Source organism: Idiotropiscis lumnitzeri, chromosome 5 (assembly GCF_059441095.1).
Source record: "Idiotropiscis lumnitzeri isolate Australia: NSW breed Sydney's pygmy pipehorse chromosome 5, RoL_Ilum_1.0, whole genome shotgun sequence".
Lineage (NCBI taxonomy): Eukaryota > Metazoa > Chordata > Actinopteri > Syngnathiformes > Syngnathidae > Idiotropiscis > Idiotropiscis lumnitzeri.
The window spans coordinates 9,432,836-9,457,161 of NC_142395.1; the positions used below are offsets into that span (position 1 = coordinate 9,432,836).

Genomic DNA, 24,326 nt, shown 5'->3' on the forward strand with positions numbered 1-24,326 from the left:
ACCACAATCGAATACAATCCATCCCATGAGCCTTAAGATTTTCAATGATACTGCCCGAGTCCTGAGCTATTGCTAATAATTAAATACGGTACATGTACATCATTGTGTGCAATGCAGTGGAACTATACAGCACTAGTTCATCCACAATAATAGGCATACAGATGATTAAATATCTTTCAAAAAGCATCCAAAGAATGCATTTCAGTTTTTAGTAATTTAGTTTTTGATACAACTTTTATTCTGCCCTGATCACTTTGTGCCGCTGATTGGTAGGACACGTCGTGTTTGTTGTGTCTGCTGACATCATTTGTGGGGTTTTTATGCATGTTATTGTCAGGTTTAAAAGGTCCTGACGCCTTCATTAGACTGAATTAAATGCAGAGAACCAGAGGAATAACCAGGGAAGGTTTTGTCTTTTCTCCATCGCGATGGGAGGAGAAGCCAGGAAGTGAAGTAGACGTCTTGCCAGTTCACTCTCCCGCACTCTCACTGACTTCTTCGCCCATCCCTCTGGACTTTATTCAGAGAAAAACGAAACCTATGGAAAGTGAAACTTAAAACAAGCGTGTGGGTGTGCGCATGTGTGCTGAAGCAATGATGTGCGTGTCTGTGAGTGTGTGTGTAATTATCATTGATACAAATAGTGTGTAAAAAACATGATTAAAAATACACAAACTATTTACATACTCTCACAGTTATAATGGACATTATTGACACTGAGGCTTTACAGTCAGAGCATATTTCCTTTCAACTCCTTTGAATAATTCTTGCAAAGATTACTGGCAGTTGTGGCCGTTGCCTCCTGTGTTTCTCTGTGTAAAGAGAAACTGCCGTATGCACCCCCTAAACATCATTTTCCCACGTGGCAGGGATTTAACAGAGGTCATGTCTGTTGATTTCCAAAGTGTTGACAAGCCTTACAGCCCAGCCGTCCATTCTGGGTGCCGTCATCATTTCACACATAGCAGCACGGTGCCAGCGATCTCAGTGCCAGCCACCACCGTCTAAGTTCATTATTGCCGTGTAGGATATCCCCCTAGATGCTTTAACATCAGAACCCCCCCCGGTAACCTGCTAACCCCACCGCACCTCCTACCCTCCGCCACCATGGTCATTTGAGCATGATGCTCAATTTTGGCCCTTGTTGCCAGAGAGAGGTAGATTTTTATAGTGCGTATGTGATAGGATAGTGTCTATGCTTACTGGCAAACTACCCAGCAACATTAGGCCTCCTTCTGACCTGATGGCGCTCATGAGCAGGTCCTCTTCACCACAGTGGAACAGTATGTCTTGTGGTGACTAAATTTGTTGGCTGAAATGTGTTATGCATTGTATCATAGCTCCACTTGTCCTAACTTGACATGCTAGGTGCCTCACATTTCACCGCCAACCACCAAAAATAGATGCTTTTGGCAATTTTTCTGCAACAACTGCAGTGGGAGGAGGGGGGATAGTATAAGGGATGTGGGGAGGTAGAGCTTATTTTGGTAACATCGACATTGCAATTTTCTATGGATGCTGTTGATGATTTTCAAGGTGCAATGAATAATTGATTAATATGTTTAGACTCGATTAATCATTTAGCAACGGTGTTTGATTTACAATTGTCCAAATGCTGTCAATTTCAGCATTTCAATGGTAAATATGCTCAGATTTCTGTACTCCTCCCTGAAAACAGACCCACTATCCCTGTATTGAATCATAAATAAATCTAAATAAAAACATTTGCGTTTACATATGAAAACAACAATTGAGTTCATTCATTCATTCATTCATTTATTTTACCATTTTCTGATCTGTTACCAAACCCATAACCAGAGCATAATTTGCGTATTTTCTGCACTGTTGATCGATAATTAAAATGGCATTAATGGCAGTCCTGGATCATTTGAAAATGTTCACATGGCACAGATTTACGGAAATACTGTCGCATATTAATGTACAGATATATTTGTTTCCTACCTTAACCTTGTTAAATCATTTTAATATTAATATCATTAATTATTATTATTCATAACGGCAGCACAGTGGATGACAGGTTTACACATATACCTCACAGTTTGGTGGTTGTGGGTGCAAATCCATGCTCCGAGTTTCCTAAGTGGACTCTGCATTTTTTTTCTCTTTTGTCATGGTTTTCCGGTATCCTCCCACATTCAAAAACATGCATGGTGTGTCGATGAATGTTGTTTGTCTTTAAGTGCCCTTCGATTGGCTGGCGACCAGTTTAAAATTTACCCTGCCTATAGGTCAGCTGGAATAGGCTCAAGCATACCTGTGACCCTAGTGAGGATGAGTGGTATAGAGAATGGATAAATGAATGAATAGATTGATATTAATAATAACATAATTGCTGGTATTTTTAGCTCATTTATATCAGAAGTGTATATCAAACTGGTTTTACGAGTGAAGCTTCATTGGTAAGGCTTTAAATTAATCTGTACCCAAGCTGTGTTTCTCTTAAAAAAAAAAAAAAGCTATAAAAGCTGTTTGCGTGCCCCTTCTCTCTGACATCTCTGCTTGCATGCCTGTATGTGTATAATCCTGGTGCCTGTAAAATGTGCAAAACAACAACATATTATGTATATCAGAGAAAAATATAAATTTCGCCTTGAGAGATTATCAATATAATGGATTTAGTTTAATTTAATTTAAATTTCACACTTCCACCTGTACAAGATGGTCTTTAATACCACCTCACCATTATTAAGTGCAAAATGAAGTACTATTGTTGCAGTGTGTTATTAGCTCTAGTAAACTTGAGTTTTACTCTTCTAGCATAATTGTCCAGTTGGAAATGTGGACCTTCAAGGAAGAACAGCGCTACATGATGCTGGTAAGGGTCTGTGTAAATGTCCGTTTATACAATGCAAACTACATCCAGTTCTATTCTAGCGGACAATACTAATTGTATAGACCAAACCATATTTTATTCCAGAACCAATTTAGCAAAGGTGATTAGTAATGATTATTGTAAAGATTATATTTTGTTGAGCGTTTTAGCTTACTAATACTAATCCAGGGTTTCCCCCAAAACACTTTCTAAGACTGGTTGTCGAGAAGCCGGCAGTTTTCATTCTTTCATTTTCATCAGAGTACTACATTTACATTATTTATTGGTAGGTCACAATAAGACATTTTCCCCAGATTATTTATCTACCCAGTAACTCTAATGATAAACTACAGTATTGTTTCTTTCTTTTTTTTTTTTTTTTTTTTTTTAATAAAGTACTGTACATCTTTTTTTAAGTGCAATTATCTTTCAATTTTCAAGGATATAGGACATTTGCATTAAAACCTAGAACAATAAAATGTCTTTGATAAATAAATAAAAATTGAAATAAATAAAGTAAATTTTTATTGACGACAACAACATTCAAGAAATATTAACAACACATCACATACAATATCTCTAGTCTCAAAGTAAAAGCGTCTTTCCTTTCCTCACTCCTTCATGAACAATTTATCTTAACTTTCCTTTTCTAAAACATCCATCAGCATCAACATTATTATTGTGTGCCCTGCGATTGGCTGGCAACCAGTTCAGGGTGTACGCGGGTACTGCCCGAGGACAGCTGGGATAGGCTCCAGCACCCCTGCGACCCTTGTGAGAGTGCTACAGATAGTAGATGGAAAATATCACTCGTCATAGCTGCACTTCAAAGACCTGTGGCCGTTTATATTCCAACAAGTATTAATTACTGTCATGACAGGAATGTCACGTTGCATTGTCCTAGCGTTTGCTATCCATCCATCCGTTTTCGTAACCGCTTATCCTCACCGGTGTCGCAAGCGTGCAATAAAATTTGTCATTACTTGTAGACCGCGCATTATTGGAACTAACAATTTGTCAAAGAAGCTTCTGCAGCCTGCTAGGCTTATTTAGCAGTTGTGGAAACCTTTCTAATTTGTGTGTTTCTTAGCAGATAGTACATTTGACTGACTGTTTTTCTTTTTTTTTTTTTCCTTTCCACAGTCATGGCAGGCTGCTCATCCAGCGTGAAACTTCTCTGCGACAGTGGCGCTTCTGTCAATGCCAGTGATTTTGTAAGACTTCCACTTGATTTCACACTGTACACTGTAGCCTCAATCCCAGTTCCACTTATTCCTCTTAGCCCTTCTCCTTTTGTTCATGCACCCTCTGTTTGGAAGGCCAAGATGACAGGTTTAAAAAAGAAAAATGGCATTTGTGACCACTACAACATGAACCCTTGCTTCTTGCTGGCTTTGTCATAGGCAGACGTGACAATTGTTTGCACTTCCACGATACAATCTGGTGGCAAATTAATGTAACTATTCGTTTAAATTTGTCTGTCAGTTTAAAGGTAAAAGCACTTTCCGCTGGTATTTTGAAATTGTCTGTAACTCAACACAAGAAATGTTTCCTTCCACATGGTGAGGTGCAAATGACTTATTATTTTGTGTTTATCTAGTCAGTAACACATTTTTATGGAAGGAACAAATTACGTACGCTAATAAATAACACCAACAACAGCCAGCACAAAAACCTTTAACTGAACGTTTGTAAATACGAAATGAATCTCAAATATACAAATAAAAGTACAACGTTACGAAAATAAATCTTCATTGTGTCTTAAAATTTGTGTTGCATGCTTATTCTGCCACCAGTACAAAGCCCTGCAAAAATATACTCTTGAAGTAGCATACCCAAATTGATGGGCTTTTGTGATTTAAAGTGAAAGACTGTATTTTTGCTCTGCATTTATTTACGTATTAACACTTGTCGGGTGCGCATGTGTGTATGTGTGTCACATCTGTATTTTTTAGGATGGCAGGACTTCTCTGGTGCTTGCAACCCAAATGTGTCATCCACGCATCTGTCAGCTACTTGTAGAGCGAGGGGCTGATATCTCCGTACGGGACAAACAAAAAAAGTAGGTTGCAAGTAGTTGCCTGAATGAATAGACACTTTGAGAGCCTGAGCTCATTCTGATGTGAAATAATACTTTATAAAACTCTGTTCATGTTCTGTACTTTAATGATGATAGTCAAAGGAGTCTTGATTTGTGGGTCAGGCAACAACATATCCACACAAATATTTTGGTCATTTTTACTGCCAATGGTCAAGGTTGATTTTGGCAATTGGTGGTCTTATAACACATTACACATATCTTTGAATTAAATGTATGTACATTGCTTGTTGTATGAAGTTCGCTGTTGCTGAAGCTGTTTTTTCCCCATTACCCTTAGGACAGCACTCCTTCTTGGGTGCGAATATAGCTGCAAAGACGCAGTGGAGGTGTTGTTCAAGAGTGGTGCTGATGTGAAGGACGTGGATAGCTTGGGTCATGATGCTTTCCACTACGCGCGCCTCAGCAAGAACCCGGAGCTTGTTACTTTGGTCAAAACCTACCTTGAGAAAGCCAGCAAAGGTGAGAATATGCAAGAGTCAGTGGATGTATGCGGAAGCACAGCAATCCATGAAGCCATACAAAGGATATAAAAAGTCTATACACCACTGGTCAATGTCGAGGTTTTCCAGCAAAAAAATAATTGTGACATGTGTTTCACTCCTTACAGAAAAAGAAGCAGCAAAAATAGAACAGTGGAGGAGACAGGTAATGTGGCTTTCAAGGAACTGGTTTCAAAAATCAAACACAGTTCACTCATGATTCTTTTATACTACTGGTAGGTACTTATACCAATAGTACTGACACATTTATTTTAAAGGCTCTTCAAGTTGTTTTCCCCCCTTTTTGGGCTACTAGCATCCATTTATTTCCAATTGCTTTCACCCAAATCTATTCTGCTTGTATCCACATATCATTACAATGATATTAGGCCCCCCCCCCCTCATTTAGTAGCCGTTACTTCTACGTCATAAACAGGTAAAATAGATTTTGATGTGTTGTTGTCATTTATTTTTGCACATTTCTGCAATCACTTCACATTTCAAATTGTTCCGGAAATCTTGCTGAAACAACAAACAAAATTAAAATGTTCCTTTCCTCAGCAGTCGGTGGAGCGGTCTGACACCATGGAGGTTAACAGAAGGGATCATATTATACATGTAAATACAATTTTTACTCATTTATAATGTTGCATTAACAGAATGGGCAGCAAATTAATATACCTGAAGTCTGAATTGCCTCTAACACGGAAAATTTCCTTTAATCTTTAAGTGACCGATAATTTATTTGGTTTAAGTTGTAGTGTGTGCTTTTTTAAATTTTTGGCTTTGTGTTGTCAGGACCTGGAGAGGCAGAACGAGTCCCTGCAGGAAAGTCTCAGGAAGTACCACTTGGAGCAGAGGGGCCTGTTAGATAAAGTCAACCTGTTACAACAACAGCTCACACAGGTAAATGCTTGTCATGGAAAGGTCCTAACTGACAATGGTTTTCTAAAGTGTTCCTCAGCCCACGTGGTAATTACACAGTTACACAATGATGCTGTCACTGGTGGTTTTTAGCCTTGCTGCTTACGTCTTAGAGGTTTTTAATGATATCCCCAAATTTCTTTCAATTGCACACTCATAAACATTGTTCTTAAATCTTTAGACTATTTGCTCAATAAGTGGTGAACCTCACTCGATGCTTGCTTGAGAAGAAATGAGCCTCTCAGTGATGCTTCTTTTATATACTATCATCTTCTACTTGCAGGAAAAGAAGACAGTAGAAGACACTCACAAAGAGGTACAGTGTGACCAAAACTGACCATATGGATATTAAGGATTTTGTTTTGTTCAAACATGTCACGCCAAAATGACATTAGAAAAAATGAGATTCTTCAAGGGAATTTTTTTTCATCATTTCTTTACAGCATAAGTTCACATTTTTTGGGGGGATGAATGTGAATGTGAATATTCATGCACTTGTAATTTTAATGATTTAAAAAAAAAAAATAACGTGCGCTCCTATTTGATTTGAACCTGTGACCAGTTAACCTGGATAACGACGTCACAGAATAGATACTAGAAGAACAGCAGAACACACGTGGGTGACACATTCACAACTAACCAATCTACAGAGAGATATCCTCCCTCTGATGATGAAAATACAGTGCCTCTTGCTGTTATGCATCAAGGAAACTTGCTGCCAATGTGCTGCTGGGCAAAACTAGAAGCTAAACCAAAAATGCCAGGAATAAGATACAGATACTAATGTCTAGATTGATTAACTCACCAGCAAGATGATACACGTGTAAGAATACTTCTGTCATTAGTGGCCAATATGGACGCGTGCATTCAATTGAAAATCTTGCTGTAAAAGTGCAATAAATCGATAAAGGTGCTTTTTTTTGTGCTTTTCAACGATAATATTTCTACCAATCAAGCCATGTATGTTAATTTGTGTCCCAGTTTTAGTCAGTACAGAACATCTTATTGGCACAAAAGCGACTAGATCAACGTAATAAAGCATAAACAGACTATAAGAATTGCTTGAAAAGTACAGGCATTCAAATGAAGATTAAGAAGCGGAGTTGTGTAAATATCCTGTCTGTTTCATCCGTCATAGGCCAATCAGAGCAACGATCAGGCGTAAGACATAAGACTAAAATGACCCAGATGGGAAAGAATAAGGATAGTCTTCCTCTCAAGTCCCACCCGTTGCTCTTTTGCTGCAGCTAGTTCTATCAGGGTTATTCTAACTGACGATTCAGCATATTTTACTTGGTGCTGATGATAGTTTAATTAATTTGCATTCACCCATGCAAACGTCGGTGCTAATCTGGATGTGGTCGCTGTTAAACTTATTTGTTCTTTTTTTTTTTGTTCTTTTCATTGTATCAGAAGGAGCAATTAAAGGTGTTACTTAGTGCCAACGAACGAGAAGGGTCACGAGGCTTGGAGACTGTCAAGGTCCAGCTCAAAAGCACTATGGTCTGTGAATGTATACAGATCATTTAATATCTCCTTTTGGGAAACTGTTGAAGTGCATTTTGCTCAGATGTTCTATTATTGTGCAGTTTTGTTTTATATGTTTACATATTCAAAATGTATTGTTCTTTGTATTTGCAGGGGGACTACTCTGGACAGTCAGTGATCAAAGGTTGGCTTACTTTCATGAAAATAACTTTTCCTAATAAAAAATATGAAATACTTATCACTAAATTGACTTGCACTTATTTTTAATTGTGTTAATTACAGGAAAAGAAAACATTTTGGTCAAACAAACTTATAGCCTGGATTTGGATCAGGTAAGCTAAGCTTATTTATACAACTGTCAATTTGTTGTGTGCACCGTTAGCATGCCGTGATGAGAATTTGTCAGAAGATAATTTTGAAAAATTCCTTTTCCTGTCAGAAACTCCAGAATCCAGCAATTTCACGTTCACTGTCCAGACCATTAGAGAAGGGTTTCTCTGCTGAGCTCGATCTCCGAAATGAGCTTGAAATGCTTCGAAGAAAACAACAGGCAACCGAGGAGGAGAAGGCGAGACTTAGCTCTGCTCTGAGCAGAAAAAATCGAGAGTGCCAAGAACTGGTTCAGAACCGAGACCTTATCCAGAAACAAGCTGACCAGCAAGTTCAAGAACTCGAGGATGCCTTGGGGGACGTCCAGAAGAGAATGCTTGATTCGGAATGCAAGGTTAAACAGCTGCAGGCGCATGTGGTTGCGGTGAAGGAACACTTAGGAGGCCAGGCTACGGAAGAGCTTCGTGCTCAGCTTCAGGATATCAAAGCCAAGTATGAAGGGGCTTCCGCTGAAGTGGGTCGCGTTCGTAATCGTCTTAAGCAGAGTGAGAAGGCATTGGAGGAGTATAAGAACAGTGAAAGCCAGCTGGCAACTGAAGCTGAACGGTTAAATGAAGAGCTTGGTGCTGTGACTGCAGAGAGAGATGAACTTTCAGAAACGGTCCTTGCAATGGAGACACAGTTGAAGGGCGCTCAGTCTAAGCAGGGCAACATGGTACCAGCCGAGAAATTTGATAACATGAAAAACCTGTTGGCCAATGCAGTCGATGAAAAAGAACGGCAACTTGCTGAGCTGCGAGACGACTATGATCGTGTCCTGGAGGAGGTGGCGGAGCTCCATCGCAAGCTAGATACGCCGACCCAGGGAGGAGCAGGGGCAGTGCCCACTGAGGAACAACAAAAGGTTCAAGCTGCCCTGGAAGAGCAGAACATCTCGTTGAAGAGGAAACTCCATGATGTAACTGCAAAAAGCCAGGGGCTTATTCATGAGATGGAGGAGAGTGAGGAAGAGCGGGAGATATTGCAAGAGAAGCTGGAGGAGCTGAATAGCAGGCTTGAGGCCGACTTCATCCCCATCCAGGAGCACGAGGAAGCTCGAATGAGAATGGCTTCAGCTGTGGAGGAGCTGGAGGACAAACTCGTGGAAGCTAGCGAACGTTTTGGCAAAGCAGAGGCACAAGTTCTACTGCTAAACACAGAGAAAGTCATGCTTCAGGAGAATATTACCAAGCTCAATGGTGCCAAAGAGAAACAGCAAAGTGAATTGGAAGTCCTGAAGACTCAGAATGCTGAAGTGACGAAGAAATTTGAACTTTTACAGATGAGGAGTGATGACAGAGACAAGCAGTGTGCACAGCTGTCAGCACAAAGTCAAACTTTGAAACAGAGCTTAGCGGGAGAATATGTGCCCAGACAACAGCATGAGCAACAACGGATCGAGTTAAGCTCCGTTATCGAGAGCATCAAGGCTGAGAATTTAAATTTGGAGTCCACAGGTAGAGAATGTAGAGAGGAGTTAAAGAATGTGAAAGAAGGAAACGCCAAGTTGGAAAAAGAGTTGGAAAAGCTTCGGTTAGAGATGAAAAACGACTATATGAGCGCAAAGGATCACAAATGTGTCACAGAAAAGATGGGCGCTGCTGTGGTGCAGGCAGAGAATAGAGCAAACCAACTGTCAGCCATGCATGCGTTGGCCCAGGAGGAAAATGTGAAGCTGACTCAAGAACTGGAAGCTCAAAAGAAAGAACTTGATACCATAATGGAGGCTATTCAGTCCAAGTTTGTCCCACTGACAGCAGTTGATGAAAAAGAAAACTCCTATAATACCCAAGTCAAGGAGTTGGAGGTTAAACTGTTGGAAATGGAGGAGAAGTATAACAAAGAGAAGTCTGAGAGAGAGAGTAGCAAACTGGAGAAAGATAAACTGAAAGTTGAGATTGAATCTGTTCAACAAAGACTTGACACTGCTCTTGTCACTGATGAGAAGCGCAAGGGATATGAGGAAGAGGTCAAGGACCGGTATGAGGCCATGTCGCTCAAGTTAACGAGTCTGGAGGGGATGCACAACGAGGTCAAGATTCAGAAAGCTGAGCTTGAAGACCGGAATGCCCTGTGCAACACTCAAATTCAGAATCTGCAGGACCGCCTAAAATCGGAGCTGACGCGGATTGCGACTTATGACACTGAGCTCAAGGCCATTCATGATGCCTTGCAGCAAGCCCAGGCAGATTGCAAGAAAGCACGAGAGGCTCAGCAGGCGGAGGCCCTGAAGGTTTGTGCTCTGCAGAAGGAAGTGCAGGAACTCCACGGAGAACAGGCGTCTCTGTTGCAGGAACACAACAAGGCCAATGAAGCCCTGGAGACGGAAGTCGCCGAGCTTCGGATGGCGCTCCGAGAAGAGGAAGAGAACAGCGGCCAGAGGGCCGAGGATGTTTCAGCCCTACAGTCCGAACTTCTTCAAGCCAATCAGGCTCTCGAATATCTTCGCTTCAAGGAAGGTCATGTGACCCAAATGAAGAAGGAGAAGCAGCATCTTGAGGAGGAAGCCACCAACTTGACCAACAAGCTGTTGAGTTTAACAGAAGAATGTAAAGCGGTGCACCGTGAGGCCACTCAGGCAAGGGAGAGCGAGAGCAAGGCCAGGAGGGAGATGGATGCTGTTCATGAGAAGGGACAGGCCATTGAACGAGAAATCCGGGAGCTGAAAGAACGCTATGATGAGTCACTCAGCACCATTAGTGATCTTCAGAGAAGGATTCAGACGTCATCGCAGCTGACTGAAGCCAAAGACAAGAAGGTAACTGTTCAATCAATTCTCAATGATCAGGGAGCGTTACGCAACTACATCATGCCTGTCTACATTTTGAAACAAGCATTTCATTGACTCGCATATGTTTTGTCCTGCGTGCTGTTGTGTGCTTGAGCAATGAATCCATTTTCTTAACACTCCTGCTTGCTTCAGATCACAGAGTTGCTGACGGACGTGGAGCGGCTGAAGCAGGCGCTGAATGGTTTGTCCCAGCTGGCGTACACAAGCAACACTCCAAACAAAAGGCAGATGCAGCACATCGACACCCTGCAAGGCCAAATCAAGAACCTACAGCAGCAGCTGGCTGTGAGTCGATCTATTGCATAGGATGACACTATCTAATATCTAATAAATTAGGCATGTGTGGCTGAAGTTTAACTGGGTTTTGTGACAGCCGTTATGTATTGAAGCAATAATCTTGTGTTTTCTCTGTCTGTTCATTTAGGATGCTGAGAGGCAACACAGAGAGGTGGTTTCCATTTATCGAACGCACCTCCTCAGTGCAGCGCAGGTTAGTTGTCATTCAGTAAACGATACTTCATTCAACATTTGATGAGTCATTTTGATCGAGTGCAACCAGTCGAATCTAATTAATATCTTAATAAAGAGTATCTACAAAAAATAGTCTTAAGACACTGAATTTCAATCGCATTCTTTGTAGTATAGAACTCAATCCATGTTGAACTGTTTATTAAACCTGGAAAACAAGAAATGTGATATTTATTTGTTAGCATCAGTTTCTAGAAGTGAGGGACAGCACAGTGCGCGCGGCTCTTTCATTCCGACAGCTCTCCTTGCATGTGTGTAATTTGGTTCTCTGTGTGCTGTGCAACACAAATATACAGCAGAGTGGATTGAATTTTCCCTTCAGACAGTCTATTGAGTGTAAGTCGTGTGTAAAATAAGTCTCAAAACAAGGCTAACACTGTAACACAAATAATCTGATGCAAAAAGGCTGACTATGACAAAGAATTCTTTTTTTTAATTCTGGCGGAACTATGTTCCATTTTTTAGAAAACATATCTTCAAGAGCAGTGACATATTTGCTGGATTGTCCACATTTTAGTGAGCAAACTACTTCCATGTTCATTCTCCAAGCTGTCGGGGATGACGATAGACCGTTTTTCGGCTGGCTCTGATATCCTGTGTTTTGACTAATATTGGCATCGGCCTTTAAAAAAAATAAATAAATAAAAATCTGAAGGCTGATAATAAATCAATTTGAAACTGTTCACTTCAAAGAACCATTTATTTAAATTTTCAGTTAACTTTACAAGAGATTCTGCTGACCCTGGGCACACTGACTTTATTTACTGTAGAAAACTATATGGAGCTATTGTTCCCTGAGCTTTTTGTTAGAATTTTACGACGTGCATGTTTATTGGCAAAAGAAATGAAATAAAATAAAATAAAATAAGAATAACAATAATAATAAAAAAAAATAACATTAAGTAAATCTGAAAAAAATGTTCAATAAATATATGCGTAATCACGTTACAATTATTTTTTAGATTTTAACGCTTAAAGATTTTGACTATTAATAATCGGAATTGTATAATCCCTGGAAAAAAACAACACATATCAATTTTTCTCTAGTTAGGGACTATTTACATTTTACTGCAGGGAAAGGGTTGGCATTGTTACAGAAATATATTATTGTTCAAATTGGTCCAATTCACGATTAATGACGATGAGATGTATAAGAGTAAATTAGCTGCACAGAACCCTTGACAGTGTATTTTTTTTTGTCTTTGTTAGGGTCACATGGATGAGGACGTCCAAGCTGCCTTGCTACAGATCATCCGCATGAGACAAGAGTTTGTGTGTTAAAGCTTTCTTCAGCATAATGTGATACTACTACCTGCAGACTCAAATTCACCATTCTCACACTTCCACAACGCTGTAGTGTTTTAAACTGCATTATGTCATTCAAATAATGAACCGGCATTTGGAGATACTTCTTCCTACTCACAGTTAAGAGGGGAACACACATCATGATTTTTAGCATCTTAACAGATTTATTTTAAACGTGACTTTAGACATAACGAGGGGGAGGGGTTGGCAAATGTGTGCTTACTGCTAATACAGTGTGTGGTGTACTGAAGATGACCAGCACATGACACAACTAACGATCGCACGTCTTAGCGCCAAATCAAGATGCTGTCGTAGTACCAAGGCTGACCTGACCAGAAAACATGGTGCCAGAAATTACAAACCGTAACCACAGTAAAGAAACTTCTTATCTTACCTGATAATCATAGTTGCAGTTTCTTCTGCTCGTCATTTCTGTTGCAATGGGTGACCTCTGAGATCCGTTATAAAAGCAAGCAACAACACAAGCAGTTGATTATCTATTTGTGTAGGGCAACATCTGTGAACTTGTTGCCTCATATCACCATCTTGGAGTCAGTGCGATTGTAAATATTGAACAGGTTTAAGATTTATGATTGTCGGCCCTGACCATTGTTGTCTCGACCATTGTCGGTTGGACCTTTGCAGACTTTTTTTTTTCTTTTTGCAGAAGAGCAAATGAAAAAGTTTAAATTATGACTAATTATCGCAGTGTGTACGCCACTTTAGCGTTACATTGATAATAGTACAGATCTGCTTAAAGATGGCCACCATGAAAATGAATTGAAAGTGACATCATTTGATCGATTTTTACTGTTAACTCCTCAAACACCGATCACTTCCACATTCCTACTTAACACTCAGCCCTCAGATAGGATTTGCTTTATGCTCTAAGCTGACATTTGAAGAATGCACAGTAGAACACTGCAAATACAGATAGATATTCAAATTGCATATATAGTTTGGATCCTCACATCTCAATATCTGCTTGTTTCTTATTTCACCATGACGCTGCAGATACGACTCACTGACGTAATGTGTACAAATAATTTTGGTTTTGCAATTAACAATGTCAAAGAGTGGTGGTTTTGTACTTGGTAAAGAACAAGCAAAACACTTAGAATCACCGAATAAGCATTTCTTGAAAACAAATTTGATTGGCTCTTCCAGTTCCTTTCAGGCATAATGACGTCTGAAAATAACTGACTATTGCTTTACATAGACTACTCGGCTTATTTAACAATTCTAGTCATTTGTTATTGCGGGTAATGCTGAATTTGAGTCAAGGAGGTGAGTGCGTGTGAGAAAGGAGCTCTCTTGCTGTGTAGTTATTGCGGTGGCTGGTCATCTCCTTGTTGAAACCTGAGTGCCCTCTAGTGGTCAGACTTGGCAGGCCAAGTTAATAGAACGTTAACTTCAGTGTGCGGGAGGGGCCACTCGTTGTCTTCGGAAGCTGCTGATATGAGAAACCTTGAAAATTTGTCAATAATATAATGAAAACTGAAAACTCTCACAGCTCCCCGGGATAACGGCTGCAGTGCCTTGCCCCCCCCCTCCACCCTGAAGTGGCTGCGTGTGCCCCCTCTGGGTGTTGTGTGTTTTGATTGTTGAGCGAGTCTCTTGTGCCTTTTCACTGACTTTTTCATTGCTTTGTACTACTTTGATGACTGTACTAAAGTGTGACAGTTGCAACGTTCAGCAGGTCTGGAAGTAGAAAGGCACAACACAAATGTTGAGCAATATTTACTGTGTAGGTCGACATTCTATAGAATCAAACAAAATCCATTGAAAGATATGATTAGTTAACCTCCTAAAAATGTGTTATTTGAAGCACTCCTGCCTTTTTCCTGTGAGCTTAACACCCTTAAACTCTCTGTTTTTATACTTTGGCCTAATTTCTTCAGATTTTTAGGATGGACTTTTAGTCCCTCAATCATCAACCAAGTCTGTTAAATATGTTAATACAAATATTTGTGTTTGTGAGTCAACAAGACTAAATCAATAAAAGTGCCTAACATAGAAACAATGTGTTTTGTTGGTCTATTTTTATTGCCATACTAGTTCCTCCGTACACACTCGCTAACTACGAGATTTTATTTGAACAATTTTCCTATAACAAATACAAGTGTAAAAATAAATTGGTTCTAACTGTTCTATTCTAGTGGTTCGCAACCTTTTTTCATGTGAATTAGTTTTTCAGTACCACCAAACCATTTATACGTATCTGTCTGTCTGACACAAGGCCTGCGATTATATAAAAATGTACGTTCATGTAATAGAACATGTTTTTTTTTTGCATGTTATTGAAATTAATGAGTTTTTAGACAGAATGAACGGTGAATAATCAAAACATTCTACACATTATAATATGAAATGTTTTTGACAGATTATTATACAGGCGCATGTGGTTGGCATGGAAATGCACGGTTTGGAAAAACTCTAAATCTGGGTGCATACTCTTAAAATTTAGCATGCACATCCTGTGTGGCAAAACCTTTTGCATTTCATAGTGTAGATGTCAAACTCTGGTCCTGGAGGGCCACTTTCATGCATGTTTTATATCGCTCCGAAGGTGCTTCATAAAGATCCTACTCTTTTGAATCAGGTGTGTTGCAGCAGGAAAGCGCCCTTCCACGGCCAGAATTTGACACCTATGTTTCATTTACCGTTATTGTCTTGTGTGCTCGTACCACAACTTTATATTTTCTTGCAACTCTTTTTTTTTCAGTTTTTATACTTGTTTTCCAATCTAACTGGTTTACATTGTGCAAGAAATGTGACTATCTCAAAGCAGCCTTCATGAAACTTCAACTCAACTGAATTAAATGTCAGCATTCAAGCAGTTCTAGAGATGAGTTTTTTGCTCTCAATAATTTCATGTGGAGAATCGCCAGTGTCTCTAAATTACTTGTACCATACTTTCAGTTCCATGCACGCACAGACACACACACACACAGGCCCATGGGAAGCGAGTTTCATATGGTTTCACTTTAAAGGTAATCAGCTCAGGAATGAGAGTGAGTCGTTCTTTGGCACACAGCGCTTACTTTTTCTCTTTCAGCTTGCGTTTTTATTGATTTTGTCTCCTGCATGCTCTCCGTCTCATCTCAAGGTTTATTTTCATCAAACTGCTCCCATACAGGACGCTCACGTGTTCTTTCCTGAACTGAGGTCAAATCTATTTCAACAAATTCCGATTATGCATACACGCACAGTCTGGTTTTGTAAACTATTTCAAACAGTTGAAAACAATCACAATTGCTGACAGCACTAGTACACACTCATAAGATGAAGCCTCAGAACTCAAATATCTGTATGCTCAACATGTACACCATGTCTATTTGATGGAATCATTTGCTCGGCTTTGACTTACTGGCGACTCAAATTTTGGCTTGTATCACATATGCAAGACTCACCCAAGCAACAGCTTGTAATCTTGCAAGTAGTGACACTTATAAAGTGAGGCATCATGATTCAATTCTAATGGTCCTAATTGGTACAGTTTCACCTTGTGTCCACTTCTTTAGCCTGCACATGTAGTTTCACAGACATTAGTTTGTGATTCATGACATTTGAGCAAATCGAGCAAACATTTGCTGGTCATGTGGCAAATGCGCCGGCCAGTGGCTAGTAATTGCTAGGCCGGGCTCAAGCAGAACTAGTGAAAATAAACAGCATATGGAAGTGATTCCCACTTGCGCTGCATGAAAGGTAAAACCAGCATGACAAGGAAGACAGGAAATTGCTTCAAAAGCGGAATTACGGTAGAAGGATTATGAAGTAGGTTTGAATCACGACTCTAAATGACATAGAGTAACCATTAGGCCATCCTTCCTGGAACCCGGTGAATTCCAATGGACAGCTCAATGAAAAGGCCGGTGCCTTGTTTGTTTTTCTTGTGTAATTGCAAACATTTTTGTGTGTGTGTTTGTCATTAATAGTCGATTACTCGGGCAGCAATAGGCATCAGGCCACGGACCCCCTTATTTTTATTAGTCCCAGAGGAAGTAGAGCAATCTTGGAATGGGGCTGAGACAAGCAAGCCCCCTTTTAATGTTTTTGCAGGTTTACAAAGCACTTTGTTGCTTCAATAAAGTTCTTTTATGGGATAATAAGGCTCTGGAGGACACATGGTGCTGATTTGAGATGAATGCCTTCAACATGGTTCCCATTTCCACAATCAGCTCCTTTGGCTTCCCTTCATCGCTTTAACTTCTTTGCCTATCCGCTTCGTTTATCTTTCTCCACTTCCTCACCTATTCTTTTGTCTCTTCTACTCATTCATTGTCATTTCCAACACGGTGCTGTTACTGGTTGCTCTTGCTCTAAACTGGGATTTGCACCCGACACCCGGTGAGGGGGTTCATCAAGGAGTCGAGCTGAGGAGCCCTCTTTTCTCCGCTTCTTTTACCGTTGAGCGTTGTCTCTGTGCTGCCTTCAATTTAAATTTGCAAGAGTTTTTATTTGGTGTCATCCGTTGTTTACTCCCATCTTGTTAGGCTTGTAAGATTAATCTGCCTTGCAAAGTTAGTGATCTGACTTCAGGAAGATGGGTGACTATAATTATTTGCCAAAGATTTATAATAGATGAGCATTTTGATATTTGCCCTTCCAATGGTGCTTCTGTCAATTTTTTTTCATTTCATCAAATTTTTGGTGGAAATTAAATGCATCAATAGTTATAGCCAATCTTAACAATTTGCAGCGCCAGTGTCCTTTTTTTTTTACCGCAGATGTTTGTCAAATTAAGTGGTGGAAGTGGAGGGGCTGGACTATGGTCAACATTAGTCGTGGTAGTTAGTAAATTGCTTGTGACCAAAGTATTTGGTGTCCACTTTTGGAGAACATTCCGCATGACACCAGGGATTTACGAACTCATAGAACGGCATGGCTCAGTTTGTAGTGTTGCCATCTGCCAACCTGAAGGGTTTGGGTCCTTTCTTCAACCTTTGAGTGACTTTTTTTCTTTTTATAAACAAATGCAAGTAAAGTGTCAAAAACTCCAAATCTCTCCGTGTACAATTTGTGAGGGAAAAAAAGTATTATTGAAGTGAATGTCACTTCAAATTTGTTTCAGTGTAAATTAATATAAAAATACATCTATATTTTATCTCTAACAAGTGTAAATTGATTACTTGGTTTGGAATCAGACCAGCTATACTCTTTTTTGAGTAAAATGTACTCAACATTTTTTAGTGATATGGTCTAAATATGGTTGACTAGATATATCACAGGACTAACTCTGTATGTTGTATGTATAAGTTGTGTGGTTAGACAACAGACAATAATAATAAAAATTTCCTCGGTGCGTTTTTTTTCCCAATTTATTCATTTTTTTTATTTGAAACCATTTTAGCCGTGTTAATGCTAATATAATGCATCTAGGGATTTTTTGTTTGTTGTAATTTTCAAGTATACTACTGGCATAAAATTTGACCTTTTTAGTTTTCTGCTGAGATCTCTAGGGAACTGGTATTGTTTTCTATATCGCTTGTCGATATGAGTTCATGGGTGGCCTGGACTCTAAGGATTAGTGTTAGTGTTGGCTGACTAACTACGAGTAAACAGTTAACTGACTGACTGACCTCAGCTGATTTTATGCTACCGTGTACATTTTACACGACTTTTCTTGCGTTTGCTCGGCTGCGTAAACTACTTTTCCCCAGCAGAGGGCAGCACGTTCTCATCTATTTAATCTTGATTTGGAGAGCCTCAGCAATGGACTGGAGCCTCGTAGAATTGCACTTGTTCATGTGGAAATTGCTCACAGGGATGCTGATAATGTAGTAGTACAATAATAATAATAATCAGGACTGTTGAGTGTTTATCGATGAAGGCGCTTCTCCTCCCCAACTTTGGTGTTTGTAACCTGCTGTGCCTGTCACGGGGTTGCGATAGCTGTTTGAGGATTTATTCAATGTTCTAATTACGCCAACTCAAGGTCCATGTGCGTATGCTTTTTGGAAGAGAATTTAGTCCACTAGTAGGAAAACTGTATTTTTAGATTTAGACATCTCTGCTCACTAATAGCCTGGACAGACTGTGTGTGACTAGTAACTTTTCTACATTTATAATGTCACTTGCATCGTAGTTGTTTGACTAGTATGCTAAAGTTGTCTTACTAGAGAGGACAAGTACTGAATTAGAACAAGGACCTTATGCACTGAAAATCAAGCATGTCCAATAAAGGCTAAAGTGGTTGGACAGACTCCCAACAAGACTAACCGCTGAGAAAGTGAAGAACAGTGCACAGAGAACCTCGGGCCAACACCACCACCACCACCGCACTACTGCATACTCAACTCTCAGAGTGTCTGTCAGACTGCACCTTTTGATGAGACATCCTAAACCACATCTCTTGCTTCTCAGAAGTGGTGATCTCATTCCGAACATGGCTCTCATGAGAAAAAACGATTTGATTCCAGGCCTGACCATGTGGGGGCCTTGCGGAGGGATGAACCAGGCTGCTGCTCCATTGCACTCGTGCACTTTCACGCTCATAAACACAGTCAAGGCTCAGTGCGGGCACACTCATCACTGAACTCCTGCCCCTCCAATCCCTCACTGTTACTCTTCCAAAGTCGCACACGCACACACATTGCTCCTTCTTCCAGCTGTTAAGCCGGTTGTTGTAATTAAATAATTTATTTGCCATTTGTTTCTCCTGCTCAAGGCTAATTGAGTGTTCAAGATCTTAATTAGATTAGTGCTCTCTTTTCACCTCGTTTTTTTTTTCCTCCCCCTGCTTTATCTCTCAAACACTTGGCTTTTCATGTTTCGAGTGCAGCGTTGGAAATCATTAAATGCTGTGATCACTGAGCTACCTCTGCTAATCATCCATTGAATTCTGGGAGCATCAGTAATTTATGAAGTCCTTACAAAGTGACAGGTACATCACGTCCAAAGCACTTCAGAAGCTTTAAGAGCACAGAGGGATTCCCCCCCCCCCATTTTCAATTTTCCTGATACTTTTAACAAATTCATTTTGTTTCTCTCGGTGCATGTAAACACTTGTGTTTCAGAGACAAACAAATCCCAGCCAACTTGTTTTGCAATCTTGGAGAGGCTGCAGACAGATAAAAGCTTTAAATTATGTATGTGTGGTTGTTAGTAGAGCTACTCCGGGTCCTAATAAACTCTGCACTGTTTGATATTCTCTGTATCTTTGAGCTGAAAATAGGAGTCTGAGCTGGATTCCACCAGAACGCCTTTTATTTTGTTTGTTGTTCTGTGACTTGTATTTGCCATCTTGTCTTATTGGAAAGTTAGGTTCACAAAAACTTCAGTAATTAGATATGGAACTTTGTGACTTTTTCACAACATGAAATAAATAGGAATTGCATTCATTTTTTTATATACGGTTTTTTTTATTATATTATGGTGCTTTAACAACCTTCTATAATAGGCTCCAACATTGTATTGTACAAAGTCACAACATACACATCTTCACTTTAATTGAGTTTTTTTTTTTTTTGAATCATGTGGCAATTTCACGTTAACAGACGATGTTTACTTCCACACCACATTCCGGCTTTTGCCAATCATGTTTTAAGTAAAGACCGTTTCATTGTTTTAAAAGCAGTGAACTTAGATTACACAGGTTGCTTCTGATGGATGTTCTGTCGTCACAGCTGACAATCAAAAGTGAGGAAATTGTGCCAAACGACTCCAACAAGGACAATCAAACTCTCACACTGGGTGAGAACTTTTGTTAGTCTTCCAAGGTTAATATCACAATGAGCCAGAATTCCAAAACAGCGGGTCGTTCTAGGCTGCAAGCACATTTGTCAAAGGAAGCCACATGCTTAGTGGAGCGAGTTATTATTATTGCCCGCCACACCACCTGCTGGTAAAATATTTGCAGCAGCCTGCTACTTTGACGCATCTTGAAAGGAAATAAGTAAGCAATGCGAATGATCAGTAATACAAAAAAAAACCAACATATTTGCGGCATGAGATTTGAAGTCTTGTCAACATATAGGTCAGTTTTAGCAGTTTGCTTCCAACATTGTGCAGTGTCATATTTATATTTTCATTATGTCTTACACTTGCATCCTCCACTCTCAATACATCCTTGTAATAACACAATGCACATGCTCAACTATATACTGCATCACAATTTTTGGGGGTTTTGAATCTTGGTTTTCACTAAACTTATGTGTGTGTGTTTTTTTTTTGTGGTTAATATTATTGTGGTAATATTTAGGTAGCAATTGTTTCCAAAAACTATGCAGCAATGCGTCAAAGAGCTCCTTATGAAACTATCAAAAGTGCAACGTTTTGACCTCCTCAGTTCCTCCTCAAGTCAAGAAGCACATAATAGTTCCCAATGAGTCTCGTGACGGGTGCTTTTTGCCCTTCCGCCTTGTTTGATCAATTTTAAGTGATATGTTCAAGCTAGTATTGCATGATTTTTCTTTTGTAATGATATTTTAATTTCTCAGGTCCTTGTCTCTATGCTCAAGTTATCAGAACTAAAATGGAGCAAAAACAGAAATGATGTTGTTGTGGCGCTCCCCACAAAACATGTCACTCCAGAGAAGCACAGGCTCCCCTAAAATATTCAAGGGCAGAAAGGTTTATTGAGTTTGTCCAAAAGGATTTATGGTGGACCGCAGAAGTGCTCATGAAAGGGGGGGGGGTGATATTGTTTATGCAGGGGGTACCTCCTCAGACGGCGTTGACTCATGTGGGATCTATTAAGATCAGCAGATGCGTTACATACTTCCAGTGAGAAAGTCTTTAAGTTGGATACCATTATGCTTTCATTCTGTGTGTCACCACAACACATTTTACAGATGCGCACACATCACCCGACCACGACACGGGCAAATGATTTTCTTTCCACTGATTTTGCTGTCTTCCAAGTCTGTGTCTTTCTTGTATTCCCTCAGTGATTCAGCACATCTTTGCACTGTTGGGATATTCATAAGGACATCCTGAGGCTTTGTGTCTGCATGTCAGTGGCTTTTAGAGTGTTGTCACTTGCTACCCTCTTGACAAGTGCCCAAGACTGTTGTGTTTATTTATTGTGACCATGGACAGGATATTTGTTTGCATTTAATGGTGCAGTCGAACAAGGACTCCAGTTGTGACTCATTGTTGACAGGGTCCGGCACAGTATGTTTTCTATTAGTTGGGGGCATGGGCCTGTCGTCTAGTGCGGACATGTCTGACATAGCCATTGCTCTGTGTATGTGAAAGTTCTGTAGATTTGTTGCAGATCTGCCAAAATGTGTTGCTCTTCACCGTTTGAGTCTTAATATGGCAAAAAAAAAATAAATGATGTCCACCAGACAACTGTAGAAAAGGTAACATTTATTTTTGCAAAAATCTTAATGATATAATTAATTAAACATAACAATTTGAAAGTCCGGGTACTCCAGTTTCCTCCCACATTCCCAAAAAGGGAATGGGAAGATGATTGGATGGTCTAAGTGTGATAGTGAGTGCAGATGGTTGTTCGCCCTGCAATTGGTTGGCAACCAGTTCAGGGTGAACCCCGCCTACTGCCCAAAGATAGCTGGGATAGGCTCCAGCACGCCCGCGACCCTCGTGAGGAGAAGCTCCTCAGATAATGAATAGATAGATGGATTTAAAAGTTTGGTTGACACACATAAAAGGATTTGTTGAGCCGTTTCTAGCCCTGTGGCCTAGTGTTCAACATATGGGATGTACAGTATGATTTTTATTTTTTTTTTTCATTCTTTCTCCTGGAACGTGTTCTACTGTATAAAAAGACTAAATGCAATCAAACACTAAAACAATTCAGAGACTCCCAATGAGTTGAAAACCAAAGTGTAAAAATTTGTTTAAAGATGAGCTTTAAACATGGACTGAGCAGGGGTGTCAAACATACGGCCCACGGGCCCTGACCAGCCCCCCAGGGGAGTCCAACCCCGCTTGCAGAATCAATTTTGAAGTGAAGAAATGTGTGAAAAACAAAGATTTGATTTATTTATTTATTTTTTTAATAAAATAAAATTTCTTAATTATCCACTTGGTGCTTTAACAGAACACACAGTGTTTTAATCAAAGTAGAAGGAAAACAGATGATAGGAGTGCGCCTTTTCCTAATGACCTTTTCCTAATTATGTTGTCTACCCTTATTTGCCAAAATGATTTTGTCCAAAAGAAAAAAGTGAAGGCTAAGTGCAGAGTTTTCCAAGAAGAATTGACTGCTTCCTATTAATATATGGAGGTGAATGCTTAACCTGTGTCCTCGAGTTTCGGAAGGAATTCAATATGCGGAGCTACTCTGAGGCTCATTAAGGTGAAGAAAATGACCACTGGCAAAGGCAACAGAAAAGAGAGAGACGATAAATGAATTAGACACACACAAGAAATCTGAGATTGTACATATGGTTTGTAAAATGGATATTTCATGAAACACATTGAGTTGACTTACATATAAATGTGCTATATAAATAAACCTGCCTTGCCTGAAATACACAGATTATCCTGAGGTACTTCTATTGCATGAAATAAGGGAAAACATGGAGTTATATCTAATTAGACAGTAGGTGGCCCCTGCACTATAATGAGTTTGACACCCGTGCATTCTAGCAAAACAAAGGGAAAAACATGCACTTATTATTATTTGAAGGTAATTATGCTCTTATTTTACTGGTCTGGCCCGCTTGACCTCTAATTAGGTAGTTGATTTAATGAAAGGTCATTCCAAAGAGAACGGCCGGCAACGGCAAAAGCTTGTTCCTGTGTGAGGCTTTGTTTAGTCCTCAGTACCCCCTAGTAGCATCTCGTCCGCTGACTTGTGGCATAGGGTGAGTTGATTGAGGAGCTCACAACTGTACATGAAAGATTTTTTTTTTTTTTTTCACACTGTTATTTAATTGTGCTTATTGCAATGCATGAGAAAAATCAAAAAGAAGTCTGGCAACATACAGTACTTGTTGGTTGTCTATGGCCACATAGTTTCCAATTGAACAAACTTGTGAAAATAATCTTCCTCTCATCAATGACCCTTTAACTGCTGCCATGTGAATGATGTCTAGAACTGTTTTTTTTTTTTTTTTTTAAACTCCTGACAATGATCTTTTTATAACATCTATGTTTCTTGTGCCCCAAACTTAGATTTTAATAGGCCCACCATAATCGATGAATAACGAGCCATTATTAAGACGAGAAAAAAATGCGGCATTAAAGTAAAACAGTTTTGCGTCTGACTTGACAGAATTATGAATCAGCATAAAGACAACTCCGACCTTTGCTCTCAGCTGCCTCACTTCCACTCTTTAGTTACAACCATTCCGGAGTGGGTAAAGGTCGGGAGGTCTTCCAATAATTGTTTCAACAGGCTTTTGAATAACAACGAGCATGGGGCCAATTATAAAATTCCCGTGAGACACCACAGACGTGTAAAGCAGCGCTAGAAGGTGACAAGGGACCCACAGGACGAGCGATGGGAAGGAGGGAATCGTGTCGAGAAGATATGAGCGAAGCTGTTTCATCACTTTTGCGTCCCTTCTTCAGTAGCACATTATTAACAAC

At 39.8% G+C, this 24,326-nt stretch overlaps 1 protein-coding gene across 3 annotated transcripts in view; it reads left to right on the top strand.

Annotated features, from left to right (window-relative positions):
- The window catches only part of uacab (uveal autoantigen with coiled-coil domains and ankyrin repeats b), a 37,114-nt gene extending 22,273 nt beyond the window's left edge, over positions 1 to 14,841 (top strand). The window contains exons 5-19 of one of the 3 annotated variants that reach the window (XM_088296428.1): positions 2,779 to 2,836; positions 3,977 to 4,047; positions 4,789 to 4,895; positions 5,212 to 5,393; positions 5,542 to 5,579; positions 5,975 to 6,031; positions 6,212 to 6,319; positions 6,621 to 6,653; positions 7,751 to 7,840; positions 7,979 to 8,009; positions 8,108 to 8,157; positions 8,265 to 10,952; positions 11,118 to 11,270; positions 11,410 to 11,475; positions 12,723 to 14,841. In XM_088296428.1, coding sequence (XP_088152554.1) covers positions 2,779 to 2,836; positions 3,977 to 4,047; positions 4,789 to 4,895; positions 5,212 to 5,393; positions 5,542 to 5,579; positions 5,975 to 6,031; positions 6,212 to 6,319; positions 6,621 to 6,653; positions 7,751 to 7,840; positions 7,979 to 8,009; positions 8,108 to 8,157; positions 8,265 to 10,952; positions 11,118 to 11,270; positions 11,410 to 11,475; positions 12,723 to 12,794 — 3,804 coding nt within the window. In that variant the 3' untranslated portion in view covers positions 12,795 to 14,841. The remainder of the gene's footprint in view (positions 1 to 2,778; positions 2,837 to 3,976; positions 4,048 to 4,788; positions 4,896 to 5,211; positions 5,394 to 5,541; positions 5,580 to 5,974; positions 6,032 to 6,211; positions 6,320 to 6,620; positions 6,654 to 7,750; positions 7,841 to 7,978; positions 8,010 to 8,107; positions 8,158 to 8,264; positions 10,953 to 11,117; positions 11,271 to 11,409; positions 11,476 to 12,722) is intronic. The other 2 variants (XM_088296429.1, XM_088296430.1) reach the window with 2 other exon arrangements.
- The last annotated feature ends 9,485 nt before the right edge of the window (positions 14,842 to 24,326 follow it).